We start from the raw sequence: 19,645 nt of genomic DNA, 5'->3' as shown, positions 1-19,645 counted from the left end.
TTGTAATGGCATTTAGCCGGGGAGATCAAGACCTCTAGGCCTCTGAATGTATTAAAGCTCACATAAAGGGCAGCCGTGTTCTTCGAACCGTGTTGTAAGGGCAAGGTGGGGGAACTGCATTCGTACGTACGAGCGTATGATTAGAGAGGGTAATAATCTCAACATGACTCTGATCTCCTTCATGTTGAATTGTGGGTGGTCGAGTCCCATTTAATTGCTCCCCGTTTGGCACGATAACCCACATAGACTTACCGCAACCCTGGAATCAGTTTTGGCTATGATGAATTGCAGTTCATTTTAATCTGACTGCTCAGTGTATCTCTAGGAGTGTATTTACAGATCACGCTCTCTGGCCCTTGACTCTGTTTTGTATGGCTGATTTTGTTTTTGTTCTTTAGAGTTTTGCTCATTTTCTCATTTCATCTCCGGCTGCTGTTCCCGTATATGTTTTGGTGTTGTGGATAATTGATGCATTTCTGTTTTGGTGTTTCTCTGCTTCCATCATTCCACTGTTGTGATGCGATGATGCGTGTGTTTTTTTCAGAACTGGAGAGTTTTCGAAACTCACACCCAAAGAGTAAGTGAGTCTGAGATTCGCATTCTTGTAGAAATATTCCCGTTTTTGGCACAGATTATTTATAATAGTTACGTGCAAGTCTAATCGGTCTAACAGGAAGCCTTGTATAATTAGGCCGGTTACGGGTTCAGGTGACCCCAATCAGGCACATTTCTTAGAGAGCGTTTACATAAGACATTTTTATTTAAATATAGAGCCAGCAGCTGCACAGTGGAATAAAACTTGAAGAACTCTCTTTCCTAAAAGCTAGGTAGTTGGCCTCATTTATCGGTCACCGTGACCAATCCATAATTTGTACGCTGCTTTCAGGTAAACATCTAAAACCTTTCCTTTCTCTGTTTGAGCTTCACTTGCACCTGAATATCTGGAGGAAGTGAGGAAAACATGTGGTGGCCACCATAAACTTGACTGATGGGTTATGTTCGCGGGAAATATTATAGAGCGCAGCCAGCAATTGAACATTGGAAGACCCACAACCTGATGAGAGACGTTCTGCAAGAGGGAGAGTAGCAAGCCAGTGTACTCCATCACTCCACCCCCAATTTCTTCAACCACTCTACCAAAACAGGTCAATTTTTCATCTAGGCTGCATATTCCTCTATTATTCCCACGTTCCCTCCTTCTTTTGTCATGGACGTTATTTTTAAAGTGACTCACGTCCTAAATGATGCCAAAGCTGGTGTTAGTATGCAGACCAAAAAAGTAATGAAGACTCAATTGTCGTGTCACCCCTATTTGGCGACCCTAGACATTACTAACCGTTTGGAACGTGCAATTCAATGGAAAACTGTGAAACAGAGCTTGGCAATTGCTAGCATATTCCAGGGGTCAGTGGGTACCCGTCCCGCTGGAGCATCTAAGGTGTAACCTCTGCTGAACCCGTCCCATGAGCACAGCCACCCACCATTCGCCCACATTATTAAAACGATCCCCGCCCCGCGGTGGAAGAACAGAGACCCCGTTGCTGACTTGGAGTTTGGATATTTTTTTCTTGACTGAGAAAATGGCTTAGTGGTCAGAGGGGGAACTTTTCGACAGCTCTGTTTTAGCCATTAATACGAACCGAAAACGCATGTTTGCTTTCTTATTTGCCTTTTGTACTTGCATTGTTTATTCCACCGTGGCTTTTTTCTTTCTGTCAGTTCCAACTGATTCCTGTCCAAATATTTATAATTAGATTAAAATGGGAAACATGTGGCGAAGAGGGAAGTTGCAGGGGGTCGTTGTTGAAACCTTCCCACCTCCATATGATTTCAATATAAAACTGGCCTCTGGCTCCATTCGCCTGGTGCAGACAGGAGGGTAGACAGTGGTGGGGCCCTCGCTCAGACTCGGTTTGTGAGGGGGACTCAGTTTGGCAGAGCACAGGCTTGGGGTTTCTGTGGAGCCCCTGAACCATACTGCCCTACTTCCTGCACCATGAAACTGAGATCTGCTTCCCTGAAATAGACGAGAGTGACTATACCCCAAATGGCTCAATCAGTCATAGATTCTCCATTTGTTGATGTCTGAGTAAGAGCATGCCATAGGAAATGAGGAAATAGGGTGTCATTGGAAACATACCCTAGCTCCTTACAACGGGTCAGAGGTCGTTTGACGGATGGCCGTTGCTCACCGATGTGCAGAATGTTGAGAGAGGCAGACGAAAGCGGTAGAACGAAATTACTACCACCCAATCAAGCCTCCGACGAATTTAAGCTGGTTGGTTGCGGCAGCGTGCGTGCAACGGGTTTTATCTGACCTTGTAATCTGAGCCTCTCTCCTTGATGAGAGACTGATGGCTGCCCTTGGAGAGTCTACGGGTTGTAATCCACTCCGATAAATAGCTTGTAATTCTGTGGTGGCCACATTTGAATCGGAAGAGAGTTTAGAGCACAGCGTCTAAATGTTGCGATGATGTCATGAAGGATGAGCTCACCTATAAGAGCTTGTATAGAAGTGTGTGAAATCTCTCCTCTGTCAAGGCTTTGGCTCAACGTTCTCCACTGGATCCTGAAAGGAACTCTGCTTAACATCAGCCAGATAGACGATGACTTCTCCCGCCACCTCTTTTTTTAAAAAGTCCTTATTGTATGTATTTTCCTTCAGTGATATGGAGAATTATGAACTGGCTCTGTGTTTGCGGAGGGAGGTCTGTTTCACTAGACATTTTATGTCAAAAGTTATCTCTCTGAACATTCCATTTCTCATGATTCTCATTCCCATGTCAACCATAAATAGTTGGAAGATACACTCAAAAATTGTAGTTTGGATTTCATCTGCATAATCACATGGCAGAGTGGACCAATATTTGATATGAGAGCGCTTAGCGTTGAAGAAGTGAAGGTGCTGTGATTTTGATCTTGGACCATTTCTCACACTTTCCCTATTCTGTCTTTCTCTCAGGCATAGAGTTGCTTTTATGGGCAGTTTCATTTGCCCAGTCCTGCTTCACTGCCTGACTGTCCTGCTTTTTAAGGTCTCAGCAAACCACACGTCTTGGCCTGCTCTCCCAGGATGCATCACTCAAGAAAAATACATTTTAATGGCGCATCCATGTTTCTGGTTTCCCTCTTGGAACTAGGCAACCCAAGGACGTGCTGGCCAGCTGGGTTCTGCTCGCCTGCTCTATGTCAGAGGGTAAACTAGGAAAATAGTCTAAAGATGTCAATTAACCCAAAGCATTTCTGGTGAATGCTGGAGGGAAGAAAAATCCTCTTCTTTCTGCTTTTTTTACTCTATCATTCCATCAATCCATCCTCAGAGAATAGAAATAAAATGTATTTAAATCATTTATTTTATTAATCAGACAGAGATGGAAATAAATAAAAAATATGGATTTCTGTTGTTGACCTCTGAATTACCGGAGGACTTACATAATAAATAAGAGCACAACTCCTCCCAAACCCAGTGAACCTAACATAGCCATGATTTCTGCACAAGCTGCTGAAACAGTAAAGTTCGAGGCTCATTGTGGCGGAGATCATGCGGTCGGAACTTTTTGGCCCCCTGATCCAGGGCGCCATTTTTGGATGTGTTAACGGGCGGACGTAGGAGCCCTACCCTGGGCGCTGCGCCCGTCGTCCTCTCTCTCGATTTTAGACAGGGAAAGCGCTGGTTATACGACTCAGTAATGTGCCATGACCATGAGCTGTGGAAAATCTTCACAACTCAAGTTCATTTTTAGAGTGTCTACTTACTGATAACGCAACTGTCTGAGCGTTTCCAATTCCAGTGAAAAATAAATGATTATTCCAGAGAACTGCATGTTTCATATATATGATAGCTAGTATATTTATATGAAAACTTGTACCACACATGCTAACCAATGGAAAACAATGCATTTAAAAGGATCTAGTGTTAAACCGTTATACTGTCCTAGTGGCTTTTATCTCTGGAAAGAATCGATGTAAAACTCATTTTAATATAATTACCCTGATCACAAGAACTGATGCTATGGTCCATTAAAGGCATCAGATTGTCATACCATGATAATGCGATGCATAATATTTATCGTGGTATTTAAATTGTAATCCAAGGTACTTTCAAACTTACAGTACTCTACAAACATTTAGAAACACGTGACCATGTTTCTTATGAACTCAGTTTTTTAATAAGAAAATATAATTGTGCCAACAGATTAATTTCTTTGATTAAAAAAATACTAAAAAAAGTTATTCTAAAAAATATAAAAGAAGAAAATTAAAAATCATCTCCATTTGAGACCTTAACAAGCCATTTGATAAAATACCAAGATTGTCAAATTCTAGGAAAATGAGTTGCTATCTTGAAGATAACATATATATATAGAAGATAGATATAAAAATATTGTAAACTGTAAAAAATGTTTAAACAACTTGGTTTTGCAAGTCAATTCAACATATTATGTTAAGTTTTGACTTAAAACAAGTCATTTGTTAAGTCATAGTAACAACAGTTTTTTTTTTTTACATAATTTTACAGTGTATTATTTTGGATGCTGTTAACATAACTTGTGTTATTTGCTGAGTTTACTATTATTTTAAGATAAAAAATATAAAAATAGAGTAAGGGTGAATGTTAGTGTAGCATGATACTACCATGCCAACAAATCATGGTTGTACTATGTCTTACAATCCATTGTAGAAGCAATCATCATAAATGAATGCACTGATGTTTAATTTGCCCAAATTTGTATATGCCACAACACTAAACGGAGCTTCATCAGATCTTTTGTTAAAATTCTAGATGTTCTCGTTTTTAGTGCTTAGACATAGTGCTTCCAAATCTCTGCCCGTTGAATGTTAGCTACATGCAGCTAATAAACTCCCTGCGGCATGTCAATAGGCTTTAATGCTTTCCAGAGCTGTGGATGGGGGGCCAGCAGCAGGTTGAGTGCCCTCAACCCCCACCCCCCTGCAGACGCCACTGATCTGATTTAAGGCTGATAGGAAAGAGCTGGCTCAGATTCTGCACCCTGCGTAAGCTGTCCAACAACCACCTTAAATCTCCCAGTTCATTTAGCACTTAACCAGCCGTGGACGGAATGGGCACTGGAGACAAGACGGGTGGAAACAGCGGTGTTGCTCTCTCTCTTTTTCTTCCTCCTTTGCTGCTTCTTCCTCTTTGTCTCTTCCCCCACCCAACCCCTCAGTCTGTTTCCGTTTACCCAGCCTCTCCAATTAAGCCTAAAATCGAGGACCGGGAACTACCACTATTATCAGTCAATAAAAAGCTAAACTTGCCATGTGTGATTCACACTTGACGAAGGCCTTACTGGTGACCATATGTGTTGGGTAGAGATTGGTCTTCAGCTATTCATCAACAATCATATAGTTGATTAATAAGGTTGAATTAGATTTTTTTGCAGTGGTGCACTTCAATTGGTCTTTGTTCTGGTTAAAATGAACCACTGAGCTGTTGACACTACCTCCAAGACCTGAATTTGTCTCTGAGGACAAAGTGTGATAGCAGAAAACTTCATACCCTGTGAGCCAAAGGGAATCTGTTAGAATCATCTCTACTAACTTGGCATCCTTGAACTCACCTAGAGCCCGTCCTCATCTTACAATTTCCTCTGTCTTTAAAAGTGTAGCGGCATAAGTCTTCTGGTGTTGAGTGTTACACAGGGGAAACCCTTTGACCTCAGGATGTGGGTCACCTTAGATCTTTCCATCCGTGGCTGTTCTCAAAATCCCTTCTTCTTCCTCTGTTGTGGATTTTTGGTAGCCTTTGAGTGTCTGAAAGTAAGACAGGAAAGGCATTTCAAAAGGTGTTTGTTAGCACAAGTTATTGAGATTTTGAACTTGGAGACTGAGGCCGCTAATAGGCCCAACACAGAAGAATAGGTTAGAAGGAGCAGGCGGTCTGGGCACAAAATTAATACGAACAACTGAAAAGGCTTTTTAAGACCCCAGATAAATGGATGCCATTAAGGAAGTAGTACTAACTTGAGTCAAAGGTCTTTCTTGCATCGCAGGGTTAAAGTTGAATGTGACACATTTATTGCATTGATTTAAATCATTCATTCATGGCTTTCTGAGCAGCCCCAGAGTTCCTGTAATAATGTTGATTGCTGATCTGGCTTCAGTCATTAACTCGTCTGGTTTGCCCTCACAGTGGGGTAGATGTTCTGGAGCTTGACAACACGTTTGCCCCTTCCTCCGTTTTTCTTACCCCGCACCACGTTAATGATGCCCCTCAACCTCAGTTTGAAGAGGTCAGAACCTTCTTTCACCCCAACACCCCTCACCCTCAGGGTCATGACCCTCATTGCCACTTCCCCCCCTCCTGGAGTGCAACTCAACCCACAAGACAGTTTTACTTCCATTTTCCAAAGGCTAATTTGTTTTTGGCAGTACTTTGAGTGTCTTTTGCTCATTATAGACGTGTATACACACACACACAACCCAAACACACTCAATAAATGAAATGCTTTCCCTAGACTGAAGCCTTCATGGTCTGTTTAAATGGCGCTATGATGGTGACACTGGGACTTGGTTTAAAAATTCTCTCTGTCCTTTTCCAGAGTCAACAGTAACCTGCTTTGGCTTTTTGTCTTCCTTTTCCCCACCTAATGCTATTAAAAACCTGCTTATTCTATTAGCTGGTGACTGAGAGCTTTGGCATGTAAGTCAACAGTCATAAACCCTTAACAGTATAAATCTAATGGCATTTATATAAAAAACTACGTAAATAGGTGAGGAGACTCCGAGTTCATAAAAAGCTACGACGGCAGAGCCTTGAAGAGCATAAATCTTGCATCTTTTAAAACACGAGTGCCGGTGTTGTGATTAATTTTAACATTAAAGCATGCAAGAGAGACATGCATTTTAGGACTGTGAGAAACAAGCAAATGTGATAATTGTCTGTGCATGGGTCCACTAAATGATATTGCGAGTTGTGGACAGAGGCAACACAGTCGCTCATAAAATGGTATGGAAAGATAGACTGACTCACCTGCTCCCAATCGGCTCACTAGATCTGCTTTCTACGCTCAGATTACATATGTTTCTGTGCATGTGCTTTGGGGAGGCATGCATGCGTGTCATCTTAGGCTTTATTTGACAGACAGGTTTTTTTCTTATTTTAGTACTTTTCCATGCCGCGGAGGCGTTTGGTCTCATTCTTGAAAGCGCTATGTGAAGGCAGACCCACCAGCTTTGTCAGTGTTCTGTAGGTTTGAAGCTTTGCAGTCCTTCCTTATCTTTATCCCCTTAACACTCATGGACACGTAGCACGGCGAGGCTGAAAGTGGATAGCCCAATAAAACTATCGGCCATGGGAAGAGATGTGCTGCCTGGCCCGGCCTGGCTACTGTTAGAGTGGTCACAATCTTTAGGTCCTCCCCCACCCAATGCAAACAGTTTAGTCTTGGGCTTCCTGTACCGCCGGGCCTCTGGAGTCTTTGAGGAAGGAGCCAGTGGCTTGTCTCTGATGGACCGCCTGACTGACAACATTGATCCAGACTCTCCTGCCTCTCAGTGTGGGTATCGAATGGCACCTGATGAGCTGATAGGTGATAAATGAGAGCGGGAAAATGTGGAGGGCGGTCATTGTTAAAGGCTCTGACTTTCCTCTGGTCTTTTTGAGAAGGAGGGGTTATTGTGGTATGACAGGGCCAGGTAAAATGGGTATGCAACACACTTGAGCATCTGGTGAGGACAGCTTCTTTCAGAGGGGACGTAATGAAAGAGAGCAGATAGACAGACTTTCCAGCGATGCTTTCCGAACTGTAGTCTTTAGGCGGTAACAGAATTGTGAAGTTCAAGAAGGTGACATTTACTGTTGATATGCTTTCTTCAAAAGAGGGAAATGTAAAAGTCAAGGGTTTGTTTAATGAGTGTGATGGGTCAGTAGAAGGTCCTAGCAGGTTCTTTTGTGAGGTGTCATTTAGTAAACCTGAGTAATGGGTCGGAATAGAGAATTTGGGTGTCCACAGTTTTTTTTTATAAGTATTGTGTTTTGAAACAGATGAATGTGTACTCACTTAGGGTGAAAGGTATTCAAAGTACTGTATTTTTCCAAACTGAAAAAAACTCAAATGGAGCTTTGAGGGAAAAATTCCACTTTTGTAAATCTGTCACCTGGGAATGATATTTGTTTATGTTGGTTGCATTATTTATAGTCTCAGTCTACCAGAGGACTGTTTGAAAATGAAACTGCAAATGTGACCGCATCGAGTTGACAGAAAACACAGCAGCACCAGAAGGACTGTGACCATCCTCAAACAGAAACACATTTCTTAACTGTACAAACCTGTTACAGGTGATAAAGCTTGACACTTCTGTGAGGTTTTGTGATTTGGTACTGTTAGCACTTTGAAACAGAATGTCGCCAGAGAACTGTTGATTTAGCAGTTGAAACCAGGGAGTGAGAGATGGAGCTGTCATGTAACACATTTGTCTTCGGCTGGCATCCATTTGTCTTTTCTGTTAGCAAACATGAAGAAAAGGAATAAATGCCAAATCATGTATTGATCTTTCATAAAACGAATTCGCACACAGCATACTTTAAGTCAATCATGTATGTAGCAAGTATGTAACAAGTGTGTGTGTGTGTATGTATTGCTAAGTCTGTGCTTATTTTAACTCAGCTGTATTCTGAGCATATCCACCCGGCCTGTGTAAAAGGGCAATTCTGTCACAGCGGTTTGGAGCGCTTCTATCAGACCGCCTTTTTAAAGCCTTGTCCCTCCTTCCGTGGCTGCCCGTCAAACCGAAGGCCCCAAATATCCTCCGGCAGCACTGTTTGGCAAAGACACAAGACCTTTTGGAGATGCCGGGGAGGTATTGCTCGGTTACTGATCTGATGTATGTCACGTAGATAAATGTAGACTTTCTGTCACGGCTAATTCAACTTTTTTGCAATTGTTATTTCTTCAAGATTCTGCAATGTGTCAGGATCTAGATTTTGGCACCCAGTCCTAGCTGAGATTCAATTTTGAAGACATATTCTCGCGTATGAAGTGGACCTTCCTAAACTTTAGCCTAAGGAGAGCATGATGTAGGTCTCCACCTCTATGCATAGACACAGTTTGCACCATCTAATTGGTTCCAGAACCGGGGGGAACCAGCTGCCCTCTTCTTCTATTCTTTTGTTCTTGACTCTCTCGCTTTTCATTCTGTCTCTAGTTTTCTCTCATGTGCTCTTCTTCTCCTGGTTTCATGCCCTCCCTCACCGTAACCTTCCTCCATCTTGTTCTTTCACAGTTTTGTTTGATCACGCTCCGCAGCCAGGATCCACCCAAGAGAGCCGTCGTGGCCCCCGGCAAGCCAACAAAAACAGAATAACATTCGGCCTTGGAATAGATACAGATGGGGTTAATAAGAATTAATAAAGTGTGGGGACACAAATGTTCCTGCTCGTGTTCACGAGCACAGGCGCTTCAGATGAAACCAGACTCTGCGTTTCTCTTTCCTTACATCTCTCTCATCACTCACTTTTTCTTTTAAGCCTCTGTTTCCCTTTCCTGCCTTTTGACAATCAGGTAACTGTATTTGCGTTCTGTTTTTGAGCAATGAGGAGCATATCCAGTACTCCCGCCACCCAGTTATGCTCTCGGCCCTGTTTGAGCGAATATAAATTGGGGGAAATTTCAATCGATCTTCTGCTGTCTCATGTTGGACTGTGGAACTTCAAAAACATTAAGTCTTTTACTCTCAGATATCATAGTTCGGCCATCACAGTACAAGACCAGCTTATGCACACACAAAGAAAATGCATTTGTCTATCCTTTTATCTAGCTACTCACTACCTATTGGATAATCTGTCATCATACCATACCATGTTTCTTAGCATTTTTTAATCTTTGCTCATGTTAGTTAATGGCGATTCAGTTGTTCATGTTAGTTTATTGGACATTAACTAATGTTAACAGTTACAACTTTAGATTTTGCGAATGTATTATTAAATGCTGATATTAACATGAACTAGGAAGCAACCCACACATTGCTATTTCTGCACTTTTTGATTTGAATTCAGTTGAATATGTGTTAGATGAATAATGCAGTGGACTGAAAGTCTTTCTTGAATCCACATGTGTACAGTGGGCAGGAAGCACATATGAGGTGAATGTATTATTTTGATGGATTTGCAAAGTGTCTGCTGCATATAGAGATGTTTTCTAAAGAGTGGGCATCTGTCGACAGCTTTCCAGGTAACTTAGACTGTTTGTCTTTGTTCCTGGATGGGGGGAATGTATCAAAGCTCAAAAACAGTTTGTATTGTGTCACTGGTTTATGTGATTCATGTGTATCTATTGTTCTTAATCATTCACAACATTTAGTGAAAACAATCAGATGTGACAATGCAATTTTTACTTTTTCTTTTGGCTTAATCTTTTACCTGATGCATTTAAGCATGCGCCTACATACCCTTTTTGTGTCTTGCTGGCTCACGGCCAGATATCTAAATTGTGAATGGTTGGGAAAACTGAGATTAAAATTGCTCTTTATCTCTAACCCATTTCCTCATTCCTCTGTGTTGGACAGATTATCCCCCCTCTCATAGACCTCAATCAGAACCGCAGTAAACTGAAACTGTACATCGGCCACCTCACAGCACTTTGCCACGAGAGAGACCCCAACATCCTGCAGGACCTGGCCCCGCCCTCAGCATACCATCACACCCAACAGGACACCTGGGAGGAGGAGCTTCAGAAGATGAGCCCAGAACAGGTGAGAGGGTCTAACCTCACTTCTGATTTGGGTTATTATTATTTGTTTTGTATTTAGCTTTAAGATTGTTCAATTTTGTTTAGTTTTTGTTAGTGTTCCAATAAATTGTTAGTTTAAATTTTTCAGTTTGTTTAAATTTTTTATATTCATAATAAGTGACCCGGTCTGTAAAAATTCAGGTTAAAATCTCATAATCTAATGATGAGATAAGGAGCATCAAATTTTGACTTTAGTTATTGATTTCAATCTTTTACCTTACACAGTCAATATTTAAGATATCAAATGTATAAATTATGTAGAATGGTTTTATGTAAATCACAAAAAAAAAATTTTTTGTTAGGTTTTCACAGACTGGTTTTATTTCATGTCATGAAAATGTATTTTAATGTATTTTTATTGTTCTTTTAGGTATTTGGGTTTTTTATTTTGCATGCAATTATTCCTTCCTCCATTGGCATTGTTGCTTATACAGTTTCCCCATTTCCAAAATGGCACAGTAGAATTTTTATACACCTTGCCTTATTAATGACACTTCGCAGCTCCCCTAGCACCTAAAGTGCAATAGGAGGTTTGACTGCATGTCTTGTGGTGTGTGCACGAGGTACCGTAAGGTTTCTTGGGTACTTGGATTTGTCACCCATCAATTATTAGAGCCATCTGGCCTGGCCCACAAGGGTTCTAGCTGACGCGAACACTCGCTGTCTATAAATCTCCTATTGGCTTTAAGAATCAGTCTCACTCTGTGTAAATGCCATTAGTTCTCTTTATAGAGTGGAATGTGTTCCTACAGAAAATAAATAGTCCAATATATTGTGTTTTATTAGCGTCATTTACTGTTACTTTAACAAAAGAAAACCAGAAAAGCTACCCAAAGGCTCACTTAAAAAGCTGGGGGAGCCAAGAGCAGAGAAGGGGGTGAGAAACACATACTGTAGAAGAGGAGGGGAGGTATCAAGGAGAAAGTGGAATTGCGCGATAAAGAATAGAAGTGTCTGCGTTTGGAGGGAGAAAGAAAGAAGCGTTTGAGGAGGCAGTGGCTGGATTCAGTCTCCGCGTGATGAATGATCGTCTCTCTGTAATAAATGCGTGCGTGGATCCATTTTCTCCATTTCACTTTGAACCCATTTCCATACCTACCCTAACAGTAAATTGTCTGCAAACGGACACTGGGTTTAGTCCCCTAGCCTGTGAGTCCCAGTTCCGCATCCATTGCCGATGCTTCTTGTAACATCAGAAAAATAAATTGTCTGGAAGTCTACGTATACATTATGCTCACTTTAAATCGGCCCCATTTCTCAAGGGGAGAGTCGAGTGATCTGCTGTGCTTGTGCCAAGGCCCATACAATGCTCATGTGTTTGACTGTATAGGGAACTGTCTGCTTGGCAGGTTTTTGGCTCGCCCCGACTTTATTGAAATGCATTTTTTTATGTGGGCTGCCTGATGACAAGCCTTTGGCTAGTGAACAAATAATGTTTAAGATTTTTAGTTTGCAGAAAGTAAACTTTGTTCCAAAAATCTGTGCTTTCCGAAGACTTTCTCCCTATGCTTGGTTCATATGAAGTTGGGAGACGTTCGTACATTTATTTTCCTTTGAGAGAGGCAGCTTTCATCAGCAAGGTTGCAGATAGGCTGAGTTTGTAAGGGTTTTTTAGTGATTGTGTAGCCAGTGGTCAGTCGAGGCTTCTGGGCCACATACAGTAAATATAATTTCAGGTCTCTTTTGTAACTCGTGAATAGGTTTCCTTGAGCAATGTTGGGCTAGTTACTCAGATTCAGTAATTATGTTATTATTTATTTTTAAAACTGGTCTAAACATTGCACTGTGTTTTGCTGAGTAAGCAACCAGAAAGCCTGTTTGGGTGATGGACCAAAGCCTGTTTGGGTGAGCTTCAAGCTGTTTTTCCTTTAAGGTCAACCATTCCGTGTTTATCTTCTCCAAACTCTCAGTGACAGTGTTTAGAAAAGCATGGTGGGGCGATTAAAATTTCTGGACCTCAGCGCCAGGTTTCTGACTCAGCCAAATTGGGTTTTTAGAGAAATGTGTCCCCTGCAATGACATCATTGTCATCCCCTACAGTTATCCCAGAATAGGAGGCGAAGCATTTGTTGCAGTGAACTTGTGGGCCAGCTCCTCATGTAGAAAACTTTGGCAGTCTTGTTTCAACCTGGCTAATGCAGCGATTTAGAGTTGGACACATTAAGAGGGAGATAATGAATATTTCAGGTTTCACCGGTTCGGCTGTGCCTCTCAAACACTGACACTTATATATCAGAATTTTTCTTCTCCAAATTCAATAGCTGGGAGATATTTAGTAACGCAGATCCATATGGTATCCACATGTACCGAATCCTGTCCATTCCTCAGTTACATGTCCTGCATGTAAGACACAATCCGTTTGAAGACACTTTTGGTTTTTCCCTGATGGTGGAATCACTTGCAGATGGCGAATTGGAAGAGTGGCTTGCATTCACGAGCCCGTTTGATTGATGTCTTCTTTGACCTCTCATCTTTGCGTTAGGAGTGTAGCACATTACATTAGCATTCTCTCTGCGTTGAATTTGACTCCTTTAGATCCCTTCAGCTCGGTGATGCCAGAACGGGCATGTTTGGCCATGACAGGCTCCAATTGACAAGAAAAGTCTGGGCTCATTATTGGCTTACTTAGCATGTTCTGCTCAGTCCATTAATGTTAGTAACGTCCACATGAATTTACTTGTGGCGTCTCTTGATGGCACATATAGACCCTTAAGTGGTTCGATTCGGTGGGTTTTTTCGCTAATCATCATTCTTGTAAATCGAGTTATTAGTCGCTAATTGAACGGCCTCTGTGACTGTGCTTTGGGCACAGTCGCCATCGTGCCCACGGTGGATTAAGGTTGATGGTCCTGTATGCCCAGTTCTCTGCTAATGACAAGCTTTTCGCTTTCATAATGTCCTTTAGTATTTACAATGCACCACACACTGTTAAAGGAATAGTCCATTTTCTTAAAAGAAAAATCCAGATAATTTACTCACCACCATGTCATCCAAAATGTTGATGTCTTTCTTTGTTCAGTCGAGAAGAAATTATGTTTTTTGAGGAAAACATTGCAGGATTTTTCTCAGTTTAATGGACTTTAATGGACACCAACACTTAACACATAACTCAACACGTAACAGTTTTTTTTCAACGGAGTTTCAAAGGACTATAAACGATCCCAAACGAGGCATAAGGGTCTTATCTAGCGAAACGATTTTCATTTTTGAAAAGAAAAATAACAAATATACACTTTTAAACCACAATTTCTCATCTAGATCTGGTCCAGCGCGACCTAACGTAAATGCGTAGTGACGTAGAGAGGTCACGTGTTACATATATGAAACGCATATTTGCGGACCATTGTAAACAATAAACTGAAACAAAGACATTAATTAGTATCAGTTGACATACAACAACGTTGGAACGGTCCTCTTCCAACACACTTGTAAACACTGTGGCGGAGGTTCGCGTTCGTCCTCTGTGACCTCTTGACGTCATGACGTATTGCGTGAGATCACGCTGACACTTTCGCGACTGGATGTAGACGAGAAATTGTGGTTTAAAAGTGTATATTTGTTATTTTTCTTGTCAAAAATGAAAACCGTTTCGCTAGATAAGACCCTTATGCCTCGTTTGGGATCGTTTATAGTCCTTTGAAACTCCGTTGAAAAAAAAACTGTTACGTGTTGAGTTAAGTGTTGGTGTCCATTAAAATGAGAAAAATCCTGCAATGTTTTCCTCAAAAAACATAATTTCTTCTCGACTGAACAAAGAAAGACATCAACATTTTGGATGAAATGGTGGTGAGTAAATTATCTGGATTTTTCTTTTAAGAAAATGGACTATTGCTTTAAGGCTGCTGCCTTTTCTTTGTTGCCCAACATTGATCTTTAAATTAACAGCTTTTATGTGTGTCCATTTAACTGGCCTGGCACTGTAAGCTGGCACAGAGTGGTATAATGCACTGCAGTGCTTTAAATTTTACCATAATTTTCTTTGTCTCTTATGTGGTTTATAGAACATGAAAACATTTCTTTTTTTTTCTTAACTCGCTCGCTTTATTTTTCTTTTAATTGCTGTTGTTTTCTCTTCGCGTTCCTCCCTTTCTTCCCCAATGTTTCCCAGACTCGGCTGATGTTCTAAAGCTCTCATGTCTATTTGCCGGAGTTACGTATTCATGTACTTTCAGAAAGACTTGTTGACTAACACAAACAGGATAATCAATGATTGCACAACCCCAGCCCACAGACATCACTAGCATATAGAGTCATCAAGACGCAGACAATGCAAATACACAAAAGAGCCATAATATACACACACACTTGTGAATTCTCCAGCAGACCACCCCATTAGATCTCGTTTCCAGCTCGTCTTCTGTTGTGGCCAGTGCATCTTTTATTACTCGTCCTTCTTGCCTGCTTTTTCTCTTTGTTTATGGTTTAATGTTGTTTTGTTTGCTTTAAGCGGTTCACAGGATGTTACTGTATCTCTGGTATGCAGAAAGGTGATTAAGCTGGCCCTGAACAAACCACTTAGTCATATACAACCCACCGACGAGAGTCACCAAAAAACCCACTCCATTTATTGGAAGAAAAAGTGTATTCAGGAACAATTAGATCATTTGGTTAGGACCTTTTAAAATGACGTTTTTTAACCTGTGGGTCGCGCAAAGTTGTTTGTCTGTTGTGGTGAATGATGCAAAAAACTGATTATTTACTGACAATGATTTTGATTATTTACCAAAGGTTATTTCATTAATAAAATGGCAAGGAAAATAAAAACTACAATTTTTTTCTCATTTTTATATAAAACATGTTGGTGGGTCCCCAGATAGATTATTTGAATGGGTCGCAAAATGAAAAGTTTGAATACCCCTGGTTTAAATGATAGACGCTCTAAGAAAACATGTGTAATTTTTTTACACTTTGTTTTGTGTTGTCCTATTTAACACGTTATGTGTTATTTTACCACAGTATGTGCCATTTTGTGTTTATTTTGTGTTGTTCCAATAATAACACAGAGATGTTTATAGTTAAGGACAACACATTAAATGACACAAAAGAGTGCAAGTAGTTAGAAAGTCCAGAATGTGAACGGCCATTTTTCACGGTTGTACCGGTTCTCGTCCTGTAGTTTTCTGGTTTAGTGAAGTACATAATACTGTCAACTTTGCTATGCTTTACTGTAGTCACCATATTACTGTATACAGTATATGATTTTTGTTAGTATACAAAAGGATCTACCATAGTATTTTGGACATTAAGCTGTATCATGGTAAAAAATACATGACCATTACTATGATACATGTCTGAAAGTCCTATAGTAGTACTTTTATTGTTTATATAGCTGGTGAATTATTTCTGGATGTAGATCATCTGTGACATTATCAGCAGCTGTGGGACCCTTCACTCCTGCATTACAGCTGTGTCTATGATGAGCAATAATTTTTTGATGAAAGTTGATGTCAGTTATATTCTGTGGCCAGTTTCACCGCCTCGCTCATAACGCCTGAGTTTGCTGTTTATTTTAGCAAGTGCTGATCTTAGATCAGTATGCAAAGTTTACAATCTTGCAGGAGAGAGCCTGGTGCTCAACTGCCCTTGGCCAAAGTCATCTGCCTGTGATCTGGCAGCACAAAGCCAGCTGTATAAATAGGGGAGAGTCTTGCATTTTACGGGTCACTCTGAATAAAACATGAACTAGAGAAGATTGATTATTAATGACCTCAGGGCTGGAACAGAAATAATCCGGTAGGTCTTTTTTTCATCAGTTTTCCCTCTGTTCTCGGCACACCTTTATTCGTATTTAGCACACTTTTTCCCCGATTGGCATGCCGGCTGTCCGTTTATGTGTTCCCTGTTTCACCAAACATCTGCAAAACTGAAGCTAAAGCACAGAACACAAATCAAAGCAGTGTTACTTGAACATATTTTTAAATATACTCCATTATAAACTAGTCATCTGCTCTAATCACTTTTCAGACCTTGGATCAGTTTCCTGTGTGGGCTCTTTAAGCATAATTGCAACAGGAACTGATCCTGGATCAGCTCCCTGACGTTCAGTGCTGGCGACTCTAGTGTGTCTGTAACCGGTGGGGCTGGCTGCAGGCTGACAGGGCCATGAATCCCGGTCTGCGTAAGTGCAGTGTAATTTAAACGGGCAGGAAATGGTGGTAAACATAGTGGAACATGCCCACAACCCGCACAGCTAAGATTAATAAAAGTACACGGAGCCGGCGCATATGTCTGCCGTAAGTAGGTCTTTAAATTATGAGCTTCTGTCTCTCCCTCTTTTTCTTTTACTCACTGACATCATTGTTCATGTAATGCAGTGTATCAGTAATGCGAGTAGTCATCTAAGAGTCACAAAGGCAATTAAAGTTGTCTGTGAACAAACACTACCTTAAGTAAATACATCACAGAAACTGGAAATGAGACATAGAGGCGTCATAGTCTGAGCACGTATCGATTTTTGATAGCTGGGCGGCTAATGCCTCGTTTATACCTGGTATTAAAATCTGTCCATTCGGGTCAGACATTTAGATAATTTCAAGGACACACTGTGTTAGTTAATGCATGTTGATAATGCACAGACAAGTGAAAAGTATTAAAGGGGACATATCATGAAAATTTGAAAATGTCCATGTTTAAGTGCTATAATTGGGTCCCCAGTGCATCTATCAACATAGAAAATGTAAAAAGATCAACCCTGTAACTTAATTTTGGGAAACCATTCTCTACAAAAAAATAGGTAATTGAAATTTATATCCCCTTGTGATGTCAGAAGGGGATAATACCGCCCCTTAATCTGCTCTATCCAACCACGGCACTGCCATTTAGTGCAGAGATCAGCTCGTTTGCATTTTAAAGGACACACCCTAAAAACCACACATTTGACAACACACAAAAACTCACCCCTACAAAGAGTAAATTTTAACATGTTATAATAAATTATCTATATGACATTTTGAGCTAGAACTTCACATACGTTCACTGGGGACACCAAAAATTTATTTGACATCTTAAGAAAGTCTTGTGAAATTATGTGTGCATTAAAATATATGTGATTCCATATAAATTGTAATATAAATACTGTGGCTTATTACAAAGAGGTACACTAATAGAATATACTAGCAGCTGCTTAGCAACTCCACCTTTAACATCCCAGCATCATTGCATTAAGTTTTGCCCAACCCACCACTCGGATTTTCATCAGAAAATTAACCTGAACACTAGCGTTCATTTTGTCTATATTTCTCTATCACAACACTGCTTTTGTAATACCTCTTTTCGGCAAGCGCTAATCCTGAGGGGTTTCTGAAAAGCCTGTTAAACCAACAACACTTTTCAGCCGACTCCTAAGCATCCAGAGAGGCCCGTCTTCAAAGCGATGCGAGATGAGCCCATTGTGCCGCACGTCTTTCTGTTCCAGGGTTTGCATTGCCTTTATTTTCCCAACCAGCAAAAATGTGTGAAAGCCCCCGACTCGAGCCCTGGAACGGAGGCTTGTGTCCCAGCGCATTCAACTTATGAAGCACTTCAGAAAAAAAATGTATGAAATTAAACCCCCAAATGATGAAACTAGAATAAGATTGAGTCGTTTCAGCTGGGAGCCGCCAAGGCATACCGCGTAATACCTTAGCAGGTTTATTGAGATTTCCTTGCGCCCTGACGAATCAGAGTTTTTGCGTTCCCGGGTCGTTACTGGTTTGGGTTACATCAGCCACACAGCCACAGCAGCATAAACTACACCAGATGAACTGACACACTATACCACCAGATCCTTTAATCATAATCCTCCAATTTTTTAATATATTCGTTTTAGAGCTGTCAACTTTACATCTTAATTCAATGTGAATTTCATTTAAAAAAGCATTAACATGATAAAAATGAAGGAGCAAGGAGTCGTTTACACAAGACACAATCTTTAATGTCAGAAAGTATTGTAAATGCACAACAGAACTGAACAAAAAGCATCACAGATGACACATCATTTTAAAAACATGGCACAAGGCGCAACAAAAATAAGATTTGTTTTGCACATTGTTCAGCGGATGCCATTAAATTCGATTTATTTTAATTCAGTTAAACATTTAAATTCATTGACACCCCTTAAATGTATTAATGCATGTTTATTTGTTCTTTTGTGTTTTTATAAAACATAAAAAACATGCCAGAAACATTTTTGTGGTTTGTCACTTTATCGGCCAGCATTATGAATCATCCCACAAAGAACGGACCTGTCAATCTGTGGCGCTGCTCTTCTGATGGCTTTATTCGCGACAAACTCCACACCATTTGCAGTCATGGCATCTGTTTCAGATTGAACTCTGGCTTGGAAAGAGATACCCTGATGGATCCGACTTCTACTTCCTCCTTCGCTTGCAGTCTATGCCAGTAGGCAGCTACATTACGAGCATAACAGCTCATTCAGGGCCTGTCAGATTAATAAAGGCTATTAGGAATCGAGAAGGATTTTATGAAACTTTATGTTGTATTTTCCACAAATATTTAATAGCCTTCTGGGCTCTTTTAACGTCCAAATGCTTCCACACTGACCGTTGAGAAGGTTTTTGTCAGGTGAGGCATGTCCTATTAAAATCCGTTGACAGAAAACCAGCAATTGCCATATTGACTGCACTGTTTATCGTCTCATACAGCAGTAAACTTTCACATTGCTCGGTGTGTGTGTGTGTTAGCAAACAGTTATTCGTAACAGTCTAGCCATGATCATTAAGAGCGCCTAGGAGTTTCAAGGAAAGGAATGTGGTTGTAATTTATCCCTTTACATTCTGTAGGCCCTGCGGCAGTTTGGGCTGAGTCATTGAAGGAAAAACGACAACAAAAATATCTTAGCATCGCAAAATCAAAAGTGGCCCTTTCATCATTTTGTGGTGGGTGTTAGCATCGAA

General features: G+C 40.7%; 1 protein-coding gene across 8 annotated transcripts in view; it reads left to right on the top strand.

Annotated features, from left to right (window-relative positions):
- The window catches only part of erc1b (ELKS/RAB6-interacting/CAST family member 1b), a 242,174-nt gene that overhangs the window by 209,974 nt on the left and 12,555 nt on the right, over window positions 1-19,645 (top strand). For 6 of the 8 annotated variants that reach the window (XM_065265801.2, XM_065265800.2, XM_065265799.2 and 3 more), the window contains one exon: window positions 10,528-10,713. In XM_065265801.2, the coding sequence (XP_065121873.1) occupies window positions 10,528-10,713 (186 nt within the window). Of the gene's footprint in view, window positions 1-10,527; window positions 10,714-19,645 lie in introns of those variants that run through there. The other 2 variants (XM_065255292.2, XM_065265802.2) reach the window with 1 other exon arrangement.

This window comes from Paramisgurnus dabryanus, chromosome 1 (genome assembly GCF_030506205.2).
Source record: "Paramisgurnus dabryanus chromosome 1, PD_genome_1.1, whole genome shotgun sequence".
NCBI classification, from domain to species: domain Eukaryota; kingdom Metazoa; phylum Chordata; class Actinopteri; order Cypriniformes; family Cobitidae; genus Paramisgurnus; species Paramisgurnus dabryanus.
This window is presented reverse-complemented; position numbering and strand designations above follow the sequence as displayed.